The sequence below is a fragment of the Onychostoma macrolepis genome, chromosome 20, assembly GCF_012432095.1.
Source record: "Onychostoma macrolepis isolate SWU-2019 chromosome 20, ASM1243209v1, whole genome shotgun sequence".
NCBI lineage: Eukaryota > Metazoa > Chordata > Actinopteri > Cypriniformes > Cyprinidae > Onychostoma > Onychostoma macrolepis.
Genome location: NC_081174.1, coordinates 30,295,960 through 30,318,215, shown reverse-complemented (window position 1 = coordinate 30,318,215; position 22,256 = coordinate 30,295,960). Strand labels below are relative to the sequence as shown.

The window sequence follows — 22,256 nt, the reverse complement described above, 5'->3', positions numbered from 1 at the left end:
TCACTACAACAGCTTTTCTGACACGCTGTGTAATGAAGTCATCAGGAACTCTGGGTCAATGAGCTCCTTCCTCAAAAGCTTTTAAACAGAACTTGGTTTTTGAGCATCTTTACAGCTAGAGCTGCGTAATAACTCATATCTGATTGATGTTGCAATTTATGCCATTGCTTTCCAGTTTTTGTGCAATATGCATTAAACGGATGCTCAATGTATAATACAATGTTGTTCTCGTTAACTAAAACTAAAACTATTAAAAATAGTTTTTGTTTATTGAAATAGCCTAAAATTTAAATAAAAAGCAGAATAAAATTAATGAAAATAAATACTAGAATGACATACACTTGCAAATGTTTTAATTTGCTATTTTTGCATTGCTATTTAAATTTTTAAATAATATATGTTTTTATATTACAATAATGAGACTTTGGAGGGTAAATATAAATGTCATGAAAATAATGCAGATTCTGATCTGACTGGAGTTGCAGTTTGTGAAATTGCTTTCCAGTTTTTTGTGGAATATGCAATAAATAATTAATAAAAATTAGATAAAAACTTAGAAATGTTAAAATCTGAAATGTTACTTTGGCAACTGTAATAAAAAAAGTTTAATTTGAAGTATTAAAATTACTAAAACTGAAATAAAAATAAAAGTGAAGCTAAATAAAAATGTAATTTAAAAAAAATAAATAAATAAATAAAAATGAGAGCATGGAATTAGTTAATTTGAAATAAAACTCAATTTATAAAATACAAATACAAATATGAATATTAGATGCAAAACATAAACTTATAAACAAGTTAATGAATTAAAATGACTTGCATTAAAACTGAAAATTAAATCTAAATAGAAATATTTTACAAAATAAAAATCACAAAAGTGCATTGTTTTTGCTAATTTAAAATAAAATGTAATAAAAATATATAAATATACATGAGATCAAATAAGTTGTACAAAGTACTAAAAAATAAAAAACAAAACTAAAAAAATTATTAAATTACTCAAACTAAAATTAAATTGAAAACTTAAAATATAAAAATAAAATTAAGTTCAAAATATGATGTTATAGTATAACACATATAACATAATATTATACTATTACACTATATGAATAGCACTAAAACACAACACGAGAGACAGGTGTTTGTCAGTGTAGGACGAGCGCAGCACCTGTGCACACGCTGTTTGAATGCCACGGCCACAACACAAAGACATTCACACTGACCACGGGGTAAACAGCACTCGTTGAGCCTGTGATCTCTGAGAATGACTCACGCGAGCGGGGCCAAACATGCCTGCGCTCCACCCAGCTGTGGTTTCACCCATTTACAAACCCAACCTCTGCCTACATCCACATCCACGGACTGAAACTCAAACACTAGGGCTGGGATCCATACTGATTTCCCAGCTCAGTTCCATTTGTTGCTGAATTGAACTATACTGGCTGCGATGTAGGTTTCTGATTCACTACAAAGAACCAATTTGAAAAAGTCACATGTGTATATGAATTAGACTACACTGTTTGTGCCGTATGTGTCTGATTCACTCAAAAAGACTGATTTAAAAGAATCATTTGTTCGTGAATTGGACTACATTGGTTGTGAATTTAACCACATTGGTTGGTTGTACATTGGCATGTTTTTGATTCACTATAAACTTATTTAAAAGGTAAATTGGACTACACTGGTTTGCATTGTATGTTTCTGACTCACTAAAAAGAACCAATTTAGAAAAGTCATTTATTCATGAATTGAACTACAGAGTCACTCTTTATGTTATTGCGTGCATCAATGCAGGTGTTTTCTTCGCATCTTTTATGATAAACATCCTTATAAACAATTTTATCAAATTCAACTGTAGATCTAATTTTGACAGAGAAACAATATGACTACATAACTGCAGATTCAAAAGTGGGCGGAGCTCATTTGGAGCAATCTCCTGGTCGCCATACTCTGATTAGTGGAGATTACTTTGCAGAATCGTGGGTAATGTAGTTTTTTTCCTAGGAATTCCGCCTTGGCAAAACATGCTCTCCATTTTTTATGTTTATTGCAATATATATATACAATATATATACAAATATTTATGTAGTCTGAGAGAAGATTGGCTCGATTATGTCATTCGCAGTGCTTTATTGGAGTGATTTCTTTGCAGAATCATGGGAAATGTAGTTTGAATTCGACTGTGAAACAGTTATTTTAAAATTAAATTTAATAATGCAGGCTGATGGCTTCAACTAAAGCATAAACCATCTATTAACAACCTCGTAGCTCACCGTAGGTCAAGATTTACCATTACAAATAAACTCCTCTATGGAGAAAATGAATGGGATGTTCTGGAACCTGAGTTTTGAAATCTATAAACATGCAAAATGATAGACAGGCATTGAGCATTTCTGATTGGATATGTTTTCTGATTGGTTCCAAAAAAAAATTGCTGTTAACAAATCCTGGTTTGTCACAGGGATGGGTGTGATTTTTCATTATGCCCTTTTCAGATACATACATACATCTGACCTGGAGCACAAAACCAGTCTTAAGTCGCTGGGGTATATTTGTAGCAATAACCAACAATACATTGTACGGGTCAAAATTATCCATTTTTCTTTTATGCCAAACATTCTTAGGATATTAAGTAAAGATCATGTTCCATGAAGATATTTTGTAAATGTCCTACCGTAAATATATCAAAACTTAATTTTTGATTAGTAATATGCATTGCTAAAAACTTCATTTCGAAAACGCCATTTTCTCAATATTTAGATTTTTTTGCACCCTCAGATTTCTGATTTTCAAATAGTTTAATCTCTGACAAATATTGTCATATAATAACAAACCATACATCAATGGAAAATGTATTCAGCTTTCAGATGATGTATAAATCTCAATTTTAAAAATTTGACCCTTATGACTGGTTTTATGGTCCAGGGACACAATATGAATTTACATATATATATATATATATATACAATAGCGGCCACGCAGAGGGTCCCTGACCATCCCTGTGCATCTGTTTCATGGCCAATGCTTTGTTTGATAAACACAGGGTGGTTTCCAATAAAAATGACACTTCACATTCCCACATGGATCGCTGACTTCCTCAACACTAAGCATGAATAATTAAATCCCACAAGACTCGCGGACAAGGACGACGCCGGAGAACGCATCGCGGCTCGCGTGCCGCAGGTGTCTGCATCCCCTTCATGACATTTTGCTTAAAATAGGATTCTGCGCGTCCTCGCATTGCATCGCATCTCCCCGCCGTGCGCGCGCCTCGGGGGGATGCGTTCGCTAGGTGGGTTCCGCGTCTTCACGGAGGAACGACAGAAAATCAACGGAGCTCCAGAACACCGGCTTATGGGTGTGGAGGGTGTCAAACTAAAGAGATGTACATCAATACATAAACACACATCATATTTAAGTGATGCAAATGATGCCGCCGATGCTCGTGTAACCGGGTGACCGTCGCTCGGCACGGAAGCCTTGCGCATTTCTAATAAATCAGCGCAATTCATTTCACACGCGTCGTGTTTACCTCTCAGCCATGGCGCCTCTCGTTCCCGCTTCAACACGCAGTGAAAGTAATCCACAGCACGCCAGTCATGGTGATGGAGGCTCCGCCGCCGCCGCAGTCAACGCGAGTGAACGAGGATCCGGAGCACGCGCTGTCCGCCCGCGTCTCCGTCACCACCGACAACCTGACGTCATCTTGCGCCTCTCGCGGGCTGAAAAAGAGCAGGTTACCATGGCAACTCGAGCACGCCGGCGCGCGCTGTGTGGCATCCTGCAAAATACAGAGACAATCCTGAGAGTGCATCTATCTATCTATCTATCTATCTATCTATCTATCTATCTATCTATCTATCTATCTATCTATCTATCTATCTATCTATCTATCTATCTATCTATCTATCTATGTCTGTCTATCTATCAATCTATGTCTGTCTGTCTATCTATGTCTGTCTCTCTGCCTATCTATCTATCTATCTATCTATCTATCTATCTATCTATCTATCTATCTATCTATCTATGTCTGTCTCTCTGCCTATCTATCTATCTATCTATCTATCTATCTATCTATCTATCTATCTATCTACCTACCTACCTACCTACCTACCTACCTACCTATTTATCTATCTATCTATCTATCTATCTATCTATCTATCTATCTATCTATCTATCTATCTATCTATCTATCTATCTATCTATCTATCTATCTATCTATCTATCTATGTCTGTCTATCTATCTATCTATGTCTATCTATCTATCTATCTATGTCTGTCTGTCTATCTATGTCTGTCTCTCTGCCTATCTATCTATCTATCTATCTATCTATCTATCTATCTATCTCTATCTATCTATCTATTCATCTATCTATCTATCTATCTATCTATCTATGTCTGTCTCTCTGCCTATCTATCTACCTACCTGTCTATCTATCTATCTATCTATCTATCTATCTATCTATCTATCTATCTATCTATCTATCTATCTACCTACCTGTCTATATATCTATCTATCTGTCTGTCTGTCTGTCTATCCATCTATAAATGTCTAAATGGCATTGTGTTAAATAAATTATTAAAGCAAGTGCATTTTTAATGCAATATTTATGTATTATAATTATATTAAACATTAATGCAAGTGGCATTGTTTTAAAGGAAGATAGCAAACAATAAAAAGGTGTAACCCGCATTAAATTATGATTTAAATGAGTACACACAATACATAACTGCAATAATTCATGATATTATAATATAAACGATAATAAATCACATTTCATAGTTCATAAATAAGTTAAAACAAGAGATTATAGGGAAATTAAAAATATATACAAAAATAAAAAAAATGGTAAAGCAACAAATTCAGCCTAATAAAAACAATAACTTTACAGTATTCATATTGCATTATTCCATTATATTTTAATAATGTACATACATCCGTTCAACTTTTTCACTAATGCATTTTTAAATTAAACTTTGATTTTTTTTTTTTTTTTATATATAATTTAGTTTAATTAATGTCTTTCTCTTTTGTGCTTATTACGCTAATGTAAATCACATTATCATTGTGCATGAAATAATCTCGCAGTTCCGAATTAAATACAATACAGCGCCATCTAGTGTCCACTTCAAATACAAACAAATGCGCCACTGCTGTTTTCATAATAACGTGACCCCCTTTCTAACAAAATATACACTTTACGGTGTTTAACAGAGCTCATAATCAAAATACACTAATAAAACCCATAACACTTACACGTTTAACCCTGTTTACACTAGAATCACGGCGTTTCGATCTCAGTAAAGCGGAACTGATGCGCGTCGTTTTTGTTTCCCCCGGATACAGAGAGCGCTGGACCTACAAAACATAAACATAACAGACTTTACATTGCTGGACAGATTTCCACCACCATGCTTGTTTATTACACTGGGGTTCTGCTGTAACAGAAGCAGCTATGAGGTTCGCTAACAGGCTGTTTAGCAGTGAATGGAGGAGGTTGTTGAGCAGGGATGTGTCCTCATACACACAAGGACAGAGTCCAGAGGCGAGAATCAGAGAGTATTTCTACTATATCGACCATCAAGGACAGGTACACCACTGAGAAGATGCTATAATGTTGTTTAATTTATGTCATGCCCATAATCATGATTTATTTCTCTCTTTTTAAGCTGTTTCTGGATGACACCAAGGTGAAGAACTTTGTCACCTGTTTCAAAGGTATTTCTTTGTGTAATTTGTTGTGTAATGGTCTTATGGAATATGAATATGTCATGTGGTCTCTATTACATTAATATAAACCTCTTTAGCCTGGCTTCTTACACAGTGGCTTATGTACAGTACAATAATCCTATTTTCTTCTTCTTTCTCTTATAAAGAAGTACTGTGACTGTAACATGGTATGATGATGATGATGATAATGTCACAGTACTGTATGGTTACTGTATTCATAACCCATGGCAAGGTTTCAAAAATGGTGGTTTGTGAGATGAAAAGCTAATAATTAAAAACAATTGATTTATAATAAAGAAATTAAAATGAATTATTCGAAAATAAAACATGCATGATTTCCAACTTTTACAGCATTTCGCTAGTTTTTACCAAAAATAAAAGCTTCAGAACTTAAATGTTTGAAAATAATTTATGACATAAATATTAGTATTATAAATTGTGTTATTCAAATTTAAAATATTAATTTACATTTGTGATTTTCAAGTTATACTTCTGGTAATTTAAAAAAAATTAAAACAATAATACTAACAATAGCATTATTAGCATCATTAATAATATGAGAACTGTGAATGTGAATTTGTTGTTAAAATATTGAAATATAAGGTCAGTGTTAGTTTAATATCATTGACACAAGATCTGAGGTTTTTATTAATTTTTTAAACAGTTTTAAATTTGAAATAAAAAAGAACAATATTTAAATTTTAAAGTTAAAGTTGTAGTAATTTTGTCTTATTATACATTTTTATTTCAGTTTTATTTATTTTAGTACATCAGCTGGCTGAAAAAAAAACCTTTTTTTATATTTTATTTTATTTCAGCTAAAGTTTATTTTATTTCAAGTAACAAAATGGTTTTGTTTTTTTTATTATTGTTTTAGTTTTAGTTTTAGTAAACTGCAATAACCCAGCTTCAAGTAAATATTTTACATCTGAGGGTTTGGCTAACAAAAAAGAAAAAGTTTATAAACCGCCATTATTTACATAATGTTTGAAATGCACTAAATTGTGGATTTTTTCCCATTCATTTTCTCACTAGGCATTGCTAAATAGCATTAGGCATTATTAAATAAAGAGTTTGAACCAAATCAACCAGCTCTAAGATTAACTGGCACCATTAGGCTACAATATATACAATTTATGGTATTTTATAACTCCAAAAACGTATTGCTTATTGTCTTTGTCTCTGATAGACCAGCACTTCTTAGTGTTCTTCTTCAACCGTCTGAAGGTCAACCAGAGCGGCCGATATGAACAGGACTTCCCCTTCCTCTCGCTCTGCGGGCGCGAGCGTAACTTCCTGCGCTGTGATGACCGGCCTGTTGTTTTCACACACCTGTTATCGGAGGCGGGGCATGAGGAGCGTCTGTCATACTGTGGAGGCGGAGCCAAACTGACCATCCCGTTCTGCCCAGAATCTCTCTTCATGCACCCAGTCAGCGGTAGAGTGTACCATCCCGGACCGGAGCGGGGTGGAGGTGTGGGGTTAGTAAGGTCGGCGCTGGCCATTGAGCTGAGCGCTCACTTTGAGTATGCCATGGGTCAGGAGAGCACGGGACAGCCCACTCATTTCATATGGGCGGGGCATCGACACACTCTAACCAATGAGCTGGCCAAACATTTTCCTGTTCAAACTGATGAATGTGTTAAGCTAGAGTGATTCAGTCAACCTACAAATAGATTATCATCATTAAAATCCTGCTGAAATTAATGTATATTCATGTATAATGTATATTCTGAACATACTGCTGAAATAAATGTATATATTGGGTCTTATTATGGCTTGTCTGATTACTTTTAAAAATAATTTACTCACCCTCGTTTCTTCCCAAGTCCATAGGCCTACTATGTTCTTCTTCAGAGAACAAACAGATGTTAAGCAGAATGTCCTCTCTTAAATACGGCAGTATTTAAAATATAGTGAATTAAGCTACAAACTTGATCATAATGCACAATGTTTCCATCTAACATGTATTTTGAGGTGCTGCTCGTCATTTAATGGAGTGTTTCACTAGTTAGCAGTAAACCGGTTACCTCACCTAAACAGTGTTGGTGATTTTATTTGTAAAAATCATACCTTTTTGCTTATTTAAGTGAATGTCATAAAACTAGCGAGCAAAGCCAGTAGTACTAGTAGTACTGACAGTGTTGAAGGCACTGGCTGAAGACGAGAAAACTGGAGGAACAGACAAACTAATTCAATTGAGAGAGTCATTTACGCTCGAACCGCTCCGGGTGATTCAATCATTCAATTCAAGCGAGTCGCAAAAAAACTGATCAAAAGAGACATTCATTTTTGAGTTTCGACACGGCTTGTAATGATTTGAAAAAGTATGCGTAGTGAGGGGTGAAATGGAGCTTTTTGAAACTCCAAATAAGTTAAACCATTGTGTTGCAAAATGATTCGCTGTTTCAAAGCACTCCAATCAGATCGCAAATCTCTTGATTCAGATCGGGACTTCACATCGTGTGTCGCGAATCATTTGATTCAGATCGGCACTTCAAAGCATGTATCGCAAATCATTTGATTTAGATCGGAACTGCGCAAATCATTAGAACTTCGCAAATCATTTGATTTACATCGGAACTTCGCAAATCATTTGATTTATATTGAAACTTCGCAAATCATTTGATTTAGTTCGTAACTTCGCAAATCATTTGATTTACATCGGAACTTCGCAAATCATTTGATTTAGTTCGGAACTTCGCAAATCATTTGATTTACATCGGAACTTCGCAAATCATCGGAACTTCGCAAATCATTTGATTTACATCGGAACTTCGCAAATCATCGGAACTTCACAAATCATTTTATTTACATCGGAACCGCAAATCATCGAACTTCGCAAATCATTTGATTTACATCGAACTTCGCAAATCATCGGAACTTCACAAATCATTTGATTTACATCGAACCGCAAATCATCGAACCGCAAATCATTTGATTTACATCGAACTTCGCAAATCATCGAACTTCACAAATCATTTGATTTACATCGAACTTCGCAAATCATCGGAACTTCACAAATCATTTTATTTACATCGGAACTTCGCAAATCATTTGATTTACATCGGAACTTCGCAAATCATCGGAACTTCACAAATCATTTGATTTACATCGGAACTTCGCAAATCATCGGAACTTCACAAATCATTTTATTTACATCGGAACTTCACAAATCATTTGATTTACATCGGAACTTCGCAAATCATCGGAACTTCACAAATCATTTGATTTAGATCGGAAATTCAGGGTTGTGGCTAGAAGGGATACAGCTATGGCCGGAAACCAACAATAAATTAGCGTAATTTTCTTGTCATAGCACTTGCATATTGCTCTTTAGTTGATTTTGATTGCTAGCATTATCCTCATTTGTAAATCGCTTTGGATAAAAGCGTCTGCTAAATGTAATGTAATTAATTACATTTTCTAGACATTCAATTTTGTTTTATTAACATCTACAACACCTACCCCTTACAATAATGCAAATACAGTAATTATTGATGTTCAGCTTGACAAAAATTACACTATATTGATGTGCACATGATAGCCGCACCTGTATCCCTTCTAGCCTTAACCAACTGCGGAGCAGGTTCGCAAATCATTTGATTCAGATCGGAACTTCGGAGCGGGTTCGTGAATCATTTAAATCAAATGATTGAAATATTTACTTAACTCAGGGTTCTTCTAGTAAATATTTTAGGTGATGGAAAAAAATAGATTATTTTATATATTATATTGTGGGAAAAAATATATTTCAATGTTTTTGCGTTCAAAACTTTTGCGTTTGCTCGAGAAACTGCCTTCGCTCGCAAAACTACTCAATATACAGTGGAGAAAAAAATTATTTGATCCCCTGCTGATTTTGTACGTTTGCCCACTGACAAAGAAATGATCAGTCAATAATTTTAAAACGGTAGGTTTATTTGAACAGTGAGAGACAGAATAACAACAAAAAATCCAGAAAAATGCATTTCAAAAAAGTTATAAATTAGTATAATAATATTTGATCCCTTCGCAAAACATGACTTAGTACTTGGTGGCAAAACCCTTGTTGGCAATCACAGAGGTCAGACGTTTCTTGTAGTTGGCCATCAGGTTTGCACACATCTCAGAAGGGATTTCGTCCCACTCCTCTTTGCAGATCGTCTCTAAGTCATTAAGGTTTTGAGGCTGACGTTTGGCAACTCAAACCTTCAGCTCCCTCCACTGAAGTTCTATGGGATTAAGGTCTGGAGGAGGCTGGCTAGGCCACTCCAGGACCTTAATGTGCTTCTTCTTGAGCCACTTCTTTGTTGCCTTGGCCGTGTGTTTTGGGTTATTATCATGCTGGAATACCCATCCACGACCCATTTTCAATGCCCTGGCTGGCTTCAATGCCCTGGCCCCATCCATGTATTTCAGTCCTTCACGGCGTAGTGTGTTACCAATTGTTTTCTTGGTGACTATGGTCCCAGCTGCCTTGAGATCATTGACAAGATCCTCCCGTGTAGTTCTGGGCTGATTCCTCACCGTTCTCATTATCATTGAAACTCCACGAGGTGAGATCTTGCATGGAGCCCCAGTCTGAGGGAGATTCACAGTTATTTTGTGTTTCTTCCATTTGTGAATAATCGCACCTACTGTTGTCACCTTCTCACCAAGCTGCTTGGCGATGGTCTTGTAGCCCATTCCAGCCTTGTGTAGGTCTACAATCTTGTCCCTGACATCCTTGGACAGCTCTTTGGTCTTGGCCACGGTGGAGAGTTTGAAATCTGATTGATTGGTTGCTTCTGTGGACAGGTGTCTTTTATACAGGTAACAAGCTGAGACTCCCTTTAAGAGAGTGCTTCTAATCTCAGCTCCTTACCTGTATAAAAGACACCTGGGAGCCAGAAATCTTGCTGATTGATAGGGGATCAAATACTTACTTGACTCAATTTCAATTTATAACTTTTTTGAAATGCGTTTTTCTGGATTTCTTTGGTTGTTATTCTGTCTCTCACTGTTCAAATAAACCTACCATTAAAATTATAGACTGATCATTTCTTTGTCAGTGGGCAAATGTACAAAATTAGCAGGGGATAAAATATTTTTTTCCCCCACTGTATAATAGGCTACTATTGCGAAAGAACGAAAACTTGACAGCGAACGATAAGTTTCTCGGGGGACTGTAAACACTTTTTCAGTAGAACCAAAACGATTTGAGAGCAAATACAAAGATATCGGAAGAACACAAAATTGCCAGCAATTAAGGAAATGCAAGAGAACACAAAAACATTTTTTTTTTTTTTTTAATTGAATCTCATTTTATCAAATCTTCACGTTTCTTTACCTATTGGCTTCGTTTAACCAATATGTTTGGGACTTAATTTTATAAAACAAGGAAAGTTCAAAACAAGTATTCAAACAAAGTATTCAAACATTTGCCTTTTATAGTATAAATTTACTTTAGTTAAAGCTGCAGTCCGTAAATTTTGCCTCTTTGTCACCATCTCTGTTTGAAAACCTGGAATTGCAAGCTGCTTGTGGAGTTATCTAAACTGCGTGGGGTGTGCTCCGGCACGGCTCGCGGATGAATCTAATGTTTTGAGGTGTTTACTGTGCTTCGCAATCACAGATTCTTGCCTACGTCTTGGAATATATGACCCAAATAAGAATTTTCACCATATATTGCCATCTGAACAAGTAACAAGTCTGCCACGTTTGTTCTGACCAACTGAGGAAAAAAGCATTACGATAAATCGCGCTACCAATGGTGATTAAATCTAACGATTGGTTAGCTCATATCACATCAAACTGTGCAAATTATTATCATTGTTATACTTTGTTCTCAAATTACCGATGTTAACAACATCAGCATTGCGTGACTATGAGTATAGTGTGTATTAGCGTGTAGATTTCAATTTCTGTACAGTCTAATCTAATCGTCATGCCATTCAAATTTCATATTAAGAAATTCTTTTAACCCAAAAAGTAAACTATGCTCCCTTCGAACTGGTTCTCTTTAAAATACAAATCTTGTGTAATCCCAGGCTATCTGTAATCAGAAGCACATTTAAAACTGGAATATAATTTAATTTCATTCACATGTGTTTCATAAACACATAATCCTTTCAGGATTACAATCTGACATCAAAATGATACATTTAATTATTCTAGCTGCTGTGAGAAAAGGCTATAAAGGATCCGCCACCTGCAGTACAAGCCTAGTAGCCGGGACAACTTCTTTATGTTTACAGACCTGACCTAATGACGCAGCACCATGCTCGAATTTCCCGCGAAAACATACAAGTACCACTCAAAACATTATTATAAGCTAACCGTTGTGAATCGTAAAGTAAGGCGATAGTTTTGAACACTGGCTGGTTATGTACTTGCTTAAATATTGATTTCGGATCAGTTTTAACTAAAAAAAAGTTAGGGACTGCAGCTTTAATGAATACTTAGGCAGTGTTACAGTTCCTTGCGTGCAAATAAATTTTAATGCTTTACAGTCTGAGGAGCTGTTAATGTCTTGATATTATCAGCAAGGTCATATAGTCAGAGTGTTAAACCTCTTACCAGTTTACAAACACAGTGATTGAAGAACGCATGAGAGTAGTAGGGCGGAGACTGAATACTAGCACGAGTCATGTAACTGTGTAAAGGGTCACCCGGTTACACGTGAGCATGGTGGGACAAGAGAGGCACTGAAGGAAACTTAACAGGGAACAACAACCTGATGAACTGAACTGGAAAATGGCGACATGTGGGGGCAATGAACCGCGCTCCGTGCTCACCCGGGTTCCGCCGTTACTCACGGATCTGTACCAGTTCACCATGGCGTACGCGTACTGGCGCGCGGGCAGACACAACGAGCCGGCCGTGTTCGAACTGTTTTTCCGCGATAACCCGTTCGGTGGAGGCTTCTCGCTCTTTGCGGGTCTCAGCGACTGTTTGTTGTTCCTGCAGAACTTCACTTTCTCAGATGACGGTGAGTGTGTGCACTTTGTACTTGTGACATAACTTTAGTAACTCGCCTACTAAGAATGTGTATATAGCATTTTTGGGCATGTGCTTCAAAACCTAGTATGCTGCCCAACTAGACAGCATTTGGTATATGTCTTAAAACCAACTGAACTGACACCCTAAAACAGCTTTTTGGAGCATGCATTTCAAAACCTAGTATGCTGTCTATGTAGACGGCTTTTGACAGCTGTCTCAAAACTTTGTGATCAGATTAAGCAGACTAAAGTTTTGGCCATGCATCACTTAATTTAGTCCAAGTGAGCACCCTATCTCAAAACCTAATATGCTGCCTACTAGACAGCATTTGTTAGGCACATCTTAAAACCAAGTAAGCTCCCCACCCAAGCATTTCTTTTGGTCATGCATCTCAAAACCTAGTATGCTTCCTAACTGGACACCATTTTTTTAAAGTCTTAAACCCTGGTGAACTGACCTAAACTTTTTTTTTTTTTTTTTTTTTTTTTTTTTTGTTTGGGGGGGGGTCATGCATCTCAAAAACCTAGTATGCTCCCTAACTGGACAGCATTTGTTGGTCATATGCCTTAAAACCAATTAATCGCTCTACAAACAGATTTTTTAGGCATGCATCTCAAACCTAGTATGCTACCAAACTAGAAACCAAGTGAGCACCCTACCTAAACAGCTTTTTTTGGTCATGCATCTCATCACCTAGTAGGCTGTCTAAATAGACAGCTTTTGACAGCTGTCTCAAAAACTCATAATCTGACCAACTAGACAGAACTTTTAGTCATGCATCACTAAACTTAGTATGCTGCCTAACTAGATCGCATTTGTCGGGCATATGTATTAAAACCAAGTGAGATCCCTACCCAAACAGCTTATTTGGTCATGCATCTCAACACCTTGTATGTTGTCCACATAGACAGCATTTTTGGTGATCTGACTGCGTAGACAGAATCCTGCCTAACTGACAACATTTTTGACCGTGTCTCAAAAGCACATGAGCTCTCTACTCGGACAGTATTTTGGGTTCACTTGTTTTGCAGCATATTTGGGCGCTTCTGTGATGCCAAGGTGCTGTCCAGTTAGGCTCACTAGGACACCGTTTTCTAGTTAGACTTTATGACAGAAATGTATGCATGCGTTAGTTAATGATTTAATGATCAACACACCCAAAAATGGTGCTTTTCCCGAAGCATTGGGAACTTTTAGTAACTCCCCACGCTTCAACTTCTCCCTGATGCTCTGCATGGTCAACTGTCACCTGTATGCTAATGCGTGCATATATGCGTTGCATTGCGTAGGCAATTTATAATATTTATAATATAATCAATATTTCATACAGTAGCCATGTGTGCTCTGTGCGTATATGGGCACAATAAAAGGAGAGAAGCTAAATGAGCCCGAGTCCAATGCGAGCCCCCCAAAAAAATGGTCAGAGCTCAGCCCGAATGGACTCAGCGTGTCGGGACCCGAAGGGCTTGCAGACCTCTAGTCTGATGCCGTTATCTGTCAGTAGTTGCATGTTGTAACCAGTTTTGTGGGTAACGCATTACAAGTAACGTGAGTTACGGAATCACATTACTTTTTTCAAGTAATTAGTAAAGTAACGCATTACTTTTTAATTTACAAGAAAATATCTAAGTTACATTTTCAAATAAGTAACTTCAGTTTTTTTTTTTTTTTCCCATTTATTGATTGACAGCTCTCCTGTCCCAATGTTGAGAGAAATCGGGAGTAAGATCTTACTGTTGTTCTAGAATAAATGTGAACATGCATTAATTAATCTCACTTGCAATAAAACAGATTCAGTATTCCTCAAAATGAATACGTCAAATGCAACTCAGAATATTATACAAACTGGCAATAATTAAATATTAAATAACACAAATATCCTTTATGTATTTAATCCCATTTTATTAACCAATGTCTTTGCTACTGACCTTTGATGATCCAATTCTACCATACTACTAAGTAAAAATTACTTCTTTTTTTTAAATAAAAATTGTGCTCCTTTTTTTTATTTTTTATTGCTGAAGTGTTCTTCTGCGTTCTACTGTACAGACGTGAATTTATTTTTCCTTCAGCCTGAGGCTTATTCATTTCACTTTTGGTGTGAAAGGGCTTTTAGGTTTGCAAAAAATTTAAATTTTTGTATTAAAATCAAACAAGCGAGCTCTGCCCAGATTTAAAAAGTAACGCTAATGTAATGCATTACTTTCCATAAAAGGTAACTAAGTAACGTAATTAGTTACTTTTTGAGGGAGTAATGCAATATTGTAATTTAAAAGTAACTTTCCCCAACACTGGTTGTAACATGATGCATGCAAAGTCCATGGAAGTAGTTTCTACTCTGTTTCTGTCCTGTGCATCCGGCAGATTGTGTCTGTATTATTTACCAAGCTCTTCATCATCTTGTGTGTTTCAGATGTGGAGTATCTGCGCTCCGTCCTCCCCGCAGGCACAGACGCTGCGTTCTTCTCGTATCTGAAGGAGCTGGACTGTTCGTCTGTGTCTGTGTCAGCGGTACCTGAGGGATCCGTGGTCTTCGCTCGAGTATGTGAGCGATTCCATAGTCAGCTGTAATCTGATCTGCTGCTGCCAGAGCTCCAGTGTTCACAGTGTTGTTTGTGTTTGCAGGTTCCTCTGCTGGAAGTGTCTGGACCGCTGGCCGTGGTTCAGCTGCTGGAGACCAGTCTGCTCTGCCTAGTCAACTACGCCAGGTAAATACAGCATTCTGTTAAATCACATGCATTCATTAGTTTCTTGGATGCAGTGGTGCCTTTAGAAACCAATTATATGACAGTGTGCTGGTTTAAAATCACCTGGCAACATGAACAGGGTAAAAATTAGCCTTGAAATGTTACATTTTTGCAAAAGGAAGTGCTTAATGTTCAAATCAATGTTATTCATCCACCTCAGGAGGATGTCAAACTTAATATTTATATGATTTAGAACCAAGAATTGTGTGATTACTAGCAATAAAAAGACTGATAGAAGTAAAGCTGATAGAAGTATAACAGAATCAGTGTTATTTTAGTATAATTGAGATACTATTATAGTTTTTAAAATATAAAATAAAATTTGAATTAATTTTGTTGTATTTTCTGGTTTGAATTTAATTTTAGTTAGTTAATTTAGTTGAATGTAATTTTGTTGTCATTTTAGTTAATGTTTTTTAATGTCTATGTTAATTTGTTTTATTTTTTAGCAAGGTTAGTTAAATGAACATGAGAAATGTTAAAATGAATTAAATTTAAAAGGTTTTTTAAAGATAATATTTAATTTAAAACACTAGCTTGCTCTATTGTTTTAATTTTATTTATTGTATAATTTTAAAAAACCCTTGCTACGTGTACTGCGTTAAGCTAACTGAGACTTCTTATAGCACTTACTCATCATTTCTCGTTTGTTGAGTTTGATTGCTTCCATTGCGTCCTCATTTGTAAGTCACTTTGGATAAAAGTGTCTGCTAAATGACTAAATGTAAATGTAATTTATGTCAAGTATCAATTTTTTTTTATGGTTTTGGTTTTGCAGTTAACTATAATAACCCTGACCAGGATGGGTATATTTATTGTTGTTATTATTATTATTATTGGTATTATTTTTCTTATAATAACTTTGATAACAAGGCTGAATTATTGAGGTTGATGATTCCAGTCAACATCTCAATTTGTGTAGAGAAAATAAGATTATTTTCTTGTTTTCTCATCATGTTGTGTAACAAGCCCATTACTGCATGCTTATGTTTTGTTTTTGGTTATTTACATGTTTCTTATTTTATAAAGTAATTGAAACATCAATTCAACAGACTGTATCAAAATATCTAATAAGTTCTCACTCTAAAAATGTGATTTGTGATTTATTGTTTTAAAAAATGATTAGGACTCCAGAATCTGTAGTTTTTGTTGCAGCTGACCTCATAACGACTGTATGCTCATCAACTCTCTCTCCTCTCAGTCTGGTGTGTAGCAACGCTGCTCGTTTCCGTTTGGCTGCAGGTCCCAGGCGGAGATTAATGGAGATGGGGCTCAGAAGAGCTCAGGGTCCCGACGGAGGCCTGACCGCCTCACGATACACCTACATCGGTGGTGAGTGACCTGACGTTTACAGTGAATCTGGAACCACGGCTCCACTGAAGTCCTGCTATAGACAGTTATATAGACTATTCTATTTTAGTAAACATTGTGTGAACTTCTCCTGCTGATTGTTTTTCCAGGTTTTGATTTGACGAGTAATGCTCTCGCCGGCCGTCTGTTTGGTATTCCTGTGGCGGGAACCATGGCACACTCTTATGTCACTTCCTTTTCCTCTCTGGAGGAGGTGTGGCCACAGGTGAGCGTTTCACCGAATGAACACGAACAGTTCAGTGGTTTGTTCTGTTTGGAATCAATTTGCAATTTTTAAAAAATATTTATTTATTATATATATATATATATATATATACATACATACATACATACACACACACACACACACACACACACACACACACACACACTACTGTTAAAACTTTTGGGGTTGCTAATAAAATATCTAATGAATAATAATCTAGTGCTGTCAAATTGATAAATTGATTCATCGCGATTAATCACAGCCAGAGTTTGTGTTTACATAAAAATATATATACACAGTACACACATATATTATGTACTGTTTATGTTTATATGTATTTTGGATGCAATTAATCTTGATTATTTGCTTTGACAGCAATAATATATACATATAAATATCTATACATATATAGATCAATTTTTTCCACAAACATACACCCCCCAAGAATATATGTTAAAAATATGTGAAAATTATCAGTATTTCAAGATGAGATAGACAATATAGCTAAAAATTTTGATATTTTTCAATATTCTATACACACCAGTCAAAAGTTTGGAATAATTAAGATTTTTTAAAATATTTTTGAAAGAAGTCTCTTCTGCTCATCAAGGCTGCATTTATTTGATCAAAAATACATTAACATTTTAAAAAAATATTTAAAACAGCTGTTTTCTATGTGAATATCTGTTAAAATGTAATTTATTTCTGTGATCAAATCTGTATTTTCAGCATCATTACTGCAGTCTTCAGTGTCACATGATCTTCAGAAATCATTCTAATATGCTGATTTGCTGCTCGAGAAACATTTCTGATTATTATCAATGTTGAAAACAGTTGTGCTGCCCAATATTTTTGTGGAAACTATGATGCATTTTATTTTTAAGGATACTTTTATGAATAGAAAGTTCAAAAGAACAGCATTTATTTGAAATCGCATTATAAATGTCTTTACTGACCTCAAACGATAAAGCGTGTGTGTTGATTTGTGATGGCAGACTCTGGTGCCCTGCGGCGGCGGCGGCGGCCCTATTGACTTCATCTGTCTGGTGAAGGGTTGGCTGGGTCGCGTCTGTCAGCTATTGGGGTCAAAGACGAGCCTCGTTCGGGAGGGAGAGCTGGCGGCCTTCCTGTCCTACGCCATCGCCTACCCTCAAAACTTCCTGCCCGTGATTGACAGCTACAGCGTCAGCTGGTAGACACGTGATCATTCAGTAGTGTTGTGTGGTGTGATGTGATGTTTTTGACTGATGTGTGTGTGTTTGTGCTGCAGCAGCGGTCTGCTGTGTTTCTGTGCCGTGGCTTTGGCTCTGTATGAGCTGCAGTACCGGCCGCTGGGAGTCCGGCTGGACAGCGGGGACCTCTGCAGGCAGTCGCTGGAAGTGCGGCGCGTCTTCAAAGAATGTAGCGAACAGTGAGACACTTCCTTCAGAACACCTCTAATAACACAACATTATTACACAGGCATTTTACCACTGCTCAGTGTTATTTTAGGTATCTTTAAATATTATTATAGCATTTTCATATTTTCAGTTTAATTAAAAAGGATATTATCCTGATTTGTTTGACTTAAAAAATAATAATAATAAATAACAATTTTAATAATAGAACTTTATTTTTAAATATAAAAGATGATGAAACATTTTATAAAAAATAAAAATACACTAGAAATATATTCATTTTAATTTGGGTTTAAGTAAAAATTGAAAAAAGGATGTTGTGCTGATCTGTGTGATTTAAAATAAATAAATAACTTAAAATAGAAATGTATTCTTATACTTTTTATTTTTATTTTATACTTTGTTTAAAACAAAACTATAAAAGTAGAATGTGTACTTTTATTATTTAATATTTATTTTGTTGTTGAAATAAGTTGAAGTAATTTTGTTATTTTTATTAGCTTTGTTTAATATTTCTATTTGGCCTTAAATCTTAATTCTGTTAGTTGCCGAAGCAACATTTCATTTAGGTTTACGTTTTTCATCTAATCCTTATATTTTATTTAATTTCAGCTTCATTTCAATTGCAGAAAATTATATTTAATAGGTTTAGTTTCAGTTTTTCCAGGGTTATTATCATTAACTAAAATTAAAACCATAGAAACATTTTTATTACATAAACATTAACTGAAATAAAGTAAAATATTTTCAGGTAGTTGCAAAGGCACTAATTATGATAATTACTATTATTAAATAAAGCTATAAATTAAAACTTAATAAAAACAATATAGAAATACTACACAAAACAAAATTGCAAAAACTCAAATTAAAATGAGAAAATATGAAAAAAAATCTATGACCTATAATATTATATCAATACTAAAATAGCATTGATTTTAACCCTAAGTGTTGCATGCAATCACTCAAATCTATTTTATTCTGTGTTTGTCTGTTCGCAGGTTCTCAGTTCCTCAGTTTGAGTCTCTCATCATCGTCGGCACGAACAGTATTTCAGAACAGAGTCTCGTTGAACTCAACAAGAAAGTAAGAGCTCTTCACATCACAGATACATTAAACACAGCAGTCAGACGTTCATCACCTGTTTGTCTGTGTCAGGATAATGAGATTGACGTGGTTGGAGTGGGGACTCATCTGGTCACATGCACGCGTCAGCCCTCTCTGGGGTGTGTATATAAGGTACAAAGAGTTTCCCCGCATTAAAATTCACACATCGTGCTTTAACGCATGCATGCTGATGGTTGTATTACTCACTCACTGTAGCTGATAGAGGTCAGAGGTCGTCCCCGAATGAAGATGAGTGAAGATCCAGAGAAAAGCACACTGCCGGGACGCAAGTCTGTCTACAGGCTTCTGGACGCAGACGGTCCGTATTTACCTGTTTATAATAACCCTTTTATTCATTTCTTTCTGCTTTTCTCATTATTTGTAATAAAAATTCAATCTTATAGCAAATACAGTATTCACAATATTTCAATGTGCATTTTATTTTGTGTTTCTTAAAGCATTTAAGATTAAATATATAATTATTTACATAAATGTATATATACTTTGTGTGTGAGTGTGCATACTGTATATTTATAGTATTTTTTTCAGCCTTTTTACAATATTCTATAATATTGTATGTATTATAAAAGGGCTGAAAAAGATCAATATCGATCAATCTAATTTTTCTAACTATATTGTCTTAAAATATTTATGTTTTAGTCATATATATATATATACACACACACAAACACAGAGCGAGAGTATTGTGAAAAAGGCAGAACAATATCAATATTTCAAGACAATATAGACAATATTTCTAGACTATAGATAGATAGAATATTGCAAAAACACTTATTTTTCTTATCTAGCCAAAGTAATGGGGAAACATCAGGGGATATGAGGAAATTTTTACATTTAAATCCATTGGTCTGAAAAACACATTAAAGTCACATTAAAAGTCACATTAAAGGCATTGCCATATCTATAGTAAACAGTATTTTTTCAGCTATATTCCTCAGCCCTATTTTAGACATGCCAAAACTATTATGCATTTCGTTTTTTTAAGTGGGGAAAAAAATAAAAAGAGCTTAGTGCACCTTTCACAGGATCCACGTTTGGCAGCACCATTAGCTGAATTGAGTTCATACGAACATCTGTTTGGCAGGTCATCCTCAGATGGATCTGATCTGTCTGTCAGAAGAAGCGGCTCCTAAAGCGGGCGTCTCCCTGACCTGCTTCCCTCTAGGACTGAACAAGACGCTTCAGACAGTCACACCGGCTCAAGTAACCAGTCTGCGTTTGGATGTCTTCACCTGTGGACAGGTAAACGCTGCCAATGCCTGTGCTGCCTTTGAACAAGTAGATATCATGAATGATTTTAATCAGTTTTAAAGAAATGGCTCACTTAAAAAATAAAAATGGTTGAACATTTACTGCCCATCAGGCCATCCAAGATGCAGATGAGTTTGTTTCTGCATCAGATTTGGAGAAATGTAGCATTGCATCACTTGTTCACCAGTGGATGCTCTGCAGTGAATGGGTGCCGTCAGAATGAGAGTCCAAACAGCTGATTAAAAACACCACATTAATGAAGACAAAAGCTGAATCAAATCCATCATTAAGATGTTTTAACATTAAACTTTTGCTTCTGGCTAAAATATGAGTCCATAATAAAGATATTAACTGATGGACTGGAGTGGTGTGGATTGTTTTTATCAGCTGTTTTGAGTCTCATTCTGACGGCACCCATTCACTGCAGAGCATCCATTGCTGAGACACTGATGCAGAGACACATTTCTACAAACCTGATGAAGAAACAAACTCATCTACATCTTGGATGATCTGAGGATGAGTAAATATGAATCAAATTTTAATTTTTGGGTGTACAATTTCTTTCAATTAAAGAGAGAGAATGTATATTTCATTGCCTTGTCATACACAGATCACATTCCCCCTAAACACTGCGTCAGAGAGTCGTGAGCGTGCACAGATTTCTCTACAAACGCTGCATCCGCATCACAAGAGACTACAAGAGCCGCACGATTACACCGTGAGTTCACGATATCAGTAACTGGAATACATGGCATCTGCAGATTGAAAGTGTGTTTCTTAACATTGTCTTAAAGGTGGCTTTATCAGAGCGGCTGCACTCCCTGGTGTCTGATATCACAAAAGGAAACAGTAAAGGCAGCAACTTCCTGCTGTCGAACTGAAGCCGAGCCGAAACACGGAGCCCAGACCAAAGTCAGAAACATCACATCTAACGGAAAAGATGCCTTAAAATCCTCTTTTCCCTTAAAAAAAATGTCGTCATAACAGATTCAGCAATGCTGCTTGTTGTGGTCCAATAGCATTAACAAGTTCTTTTGAATATGGTATTGGTTCATCTCATAATTAACTAGTAAAATAAGCAATGACGTAATGAAAATGATTATTCACTGTTCGTTTTACAACATAATAAAGATTTTATGTACAAAAGTGATTCATGAATGTGTTTTGACCTATAATCCTAATTGTAATGTGATCTACCTTGACGTATTTATTTATTTTTTTAATATTTAAAAAATAAAACAATTAGTAAAATGTGTAAATAAATAAATCTAGTAGGCTTTGATTTTAGTAAATAAATTAGTAAAAAGTAAACAGTATGGTTTTTTTTTCTTTTTTTTTTTAGTATATCAATTTGCATAGTAAATGTAATTTAAAAAGGTAACGGGCTATGTTTGTTGTTCACATGAGTGTTATTTATTTTATTGTTTTGTTTTATTAGTATTTTAAATGTCTAGTTATGTAACTGA

General features: G+C 35.5%; 3 protein-coding genes across 4 annotated transcripts in view; 2 read left to right on the top strand and 1 right to left on the bottom strand.

The window, feature by feature from the left end:
- Positions 1-5,339, bottom strand: part of arhgap39 (Rho GTPase activating protein 39) — a 59,160-nt gene extending 53,821 nt beyond the window's left edge. The window contains 2 exon segments of the mRNA XM_058755204.1: positions 3,533-3,781; positions 5,258-5,339. Coding sequence (XP_058611187.1) covers positions 3,533-3,543 — 11 coding nt within the window. The 5' untranslated portion in view covers positions 3,544-3,781; positions 5,258-5,339.
- c20h8orf82 (chromosome 20 C8orf82 homolog) lies at positions 5,330-7,503 on the top strand. Its single transcript, XM_058755217.1, has 3 exons — positions 5,330-5,591; positions 5,671-5,719; positions 6,921-7,503. Exons 1-3 carry the CDS (start codon positions 5,457-5,459, stop codon positions 7,385-7,387), a joined length of 651 nt encoding a protein of 216 aa, XP_058611200.1. The 5' UTR covers positions 5,330-5,456; the 3' UTR covers positions 7,388-7,503.
- Positions 7,504-11,919: 4,416 nt separating this feature from the next.
- Positions 11,920-21,940, top strand: naprt (nicotinate phosphoribosyltransferase). 2 transcript variants are annotated; one of them, XM_058755207.1, is made up of 13 exons: positions 11,920-12,683; positions 15,108-15,235; positions 15,320-15,402; positions 16,643-16,773; positions 16,902-17,017; positions 18,013-18,209; positions 18,291-18,428; positions 19,413-19,497; positions 19,570-19,650; positions 19,735-19,837; positions 20,624-20,781; positions 21,401-21,508; positions 21,585-21,940. In XM_058755207.1, the coding sequence occupies exons 1-13, from the start codon at positions 12,449-12,451 to the stop codon at positions 21,669-21,671; spliced, it is 1,650 nt and encodes a 549-aa protein (XP_058611190.1). In that variant the 5' UTR covers positions 11,920-12,448; the 3' UTR covers positions 21,672-21,940. The 2 variants fall into 2 exon arrangements, with proteins under 2 accessions (XP_058611190.1, XP_058611189.1); XM_058755206.1 differs by having other exon boundaries at positions 11,922-12,683; positions 18,288-18,428.
- Positions 21,941-22,256: the final 316 nt, after the last annotated feature.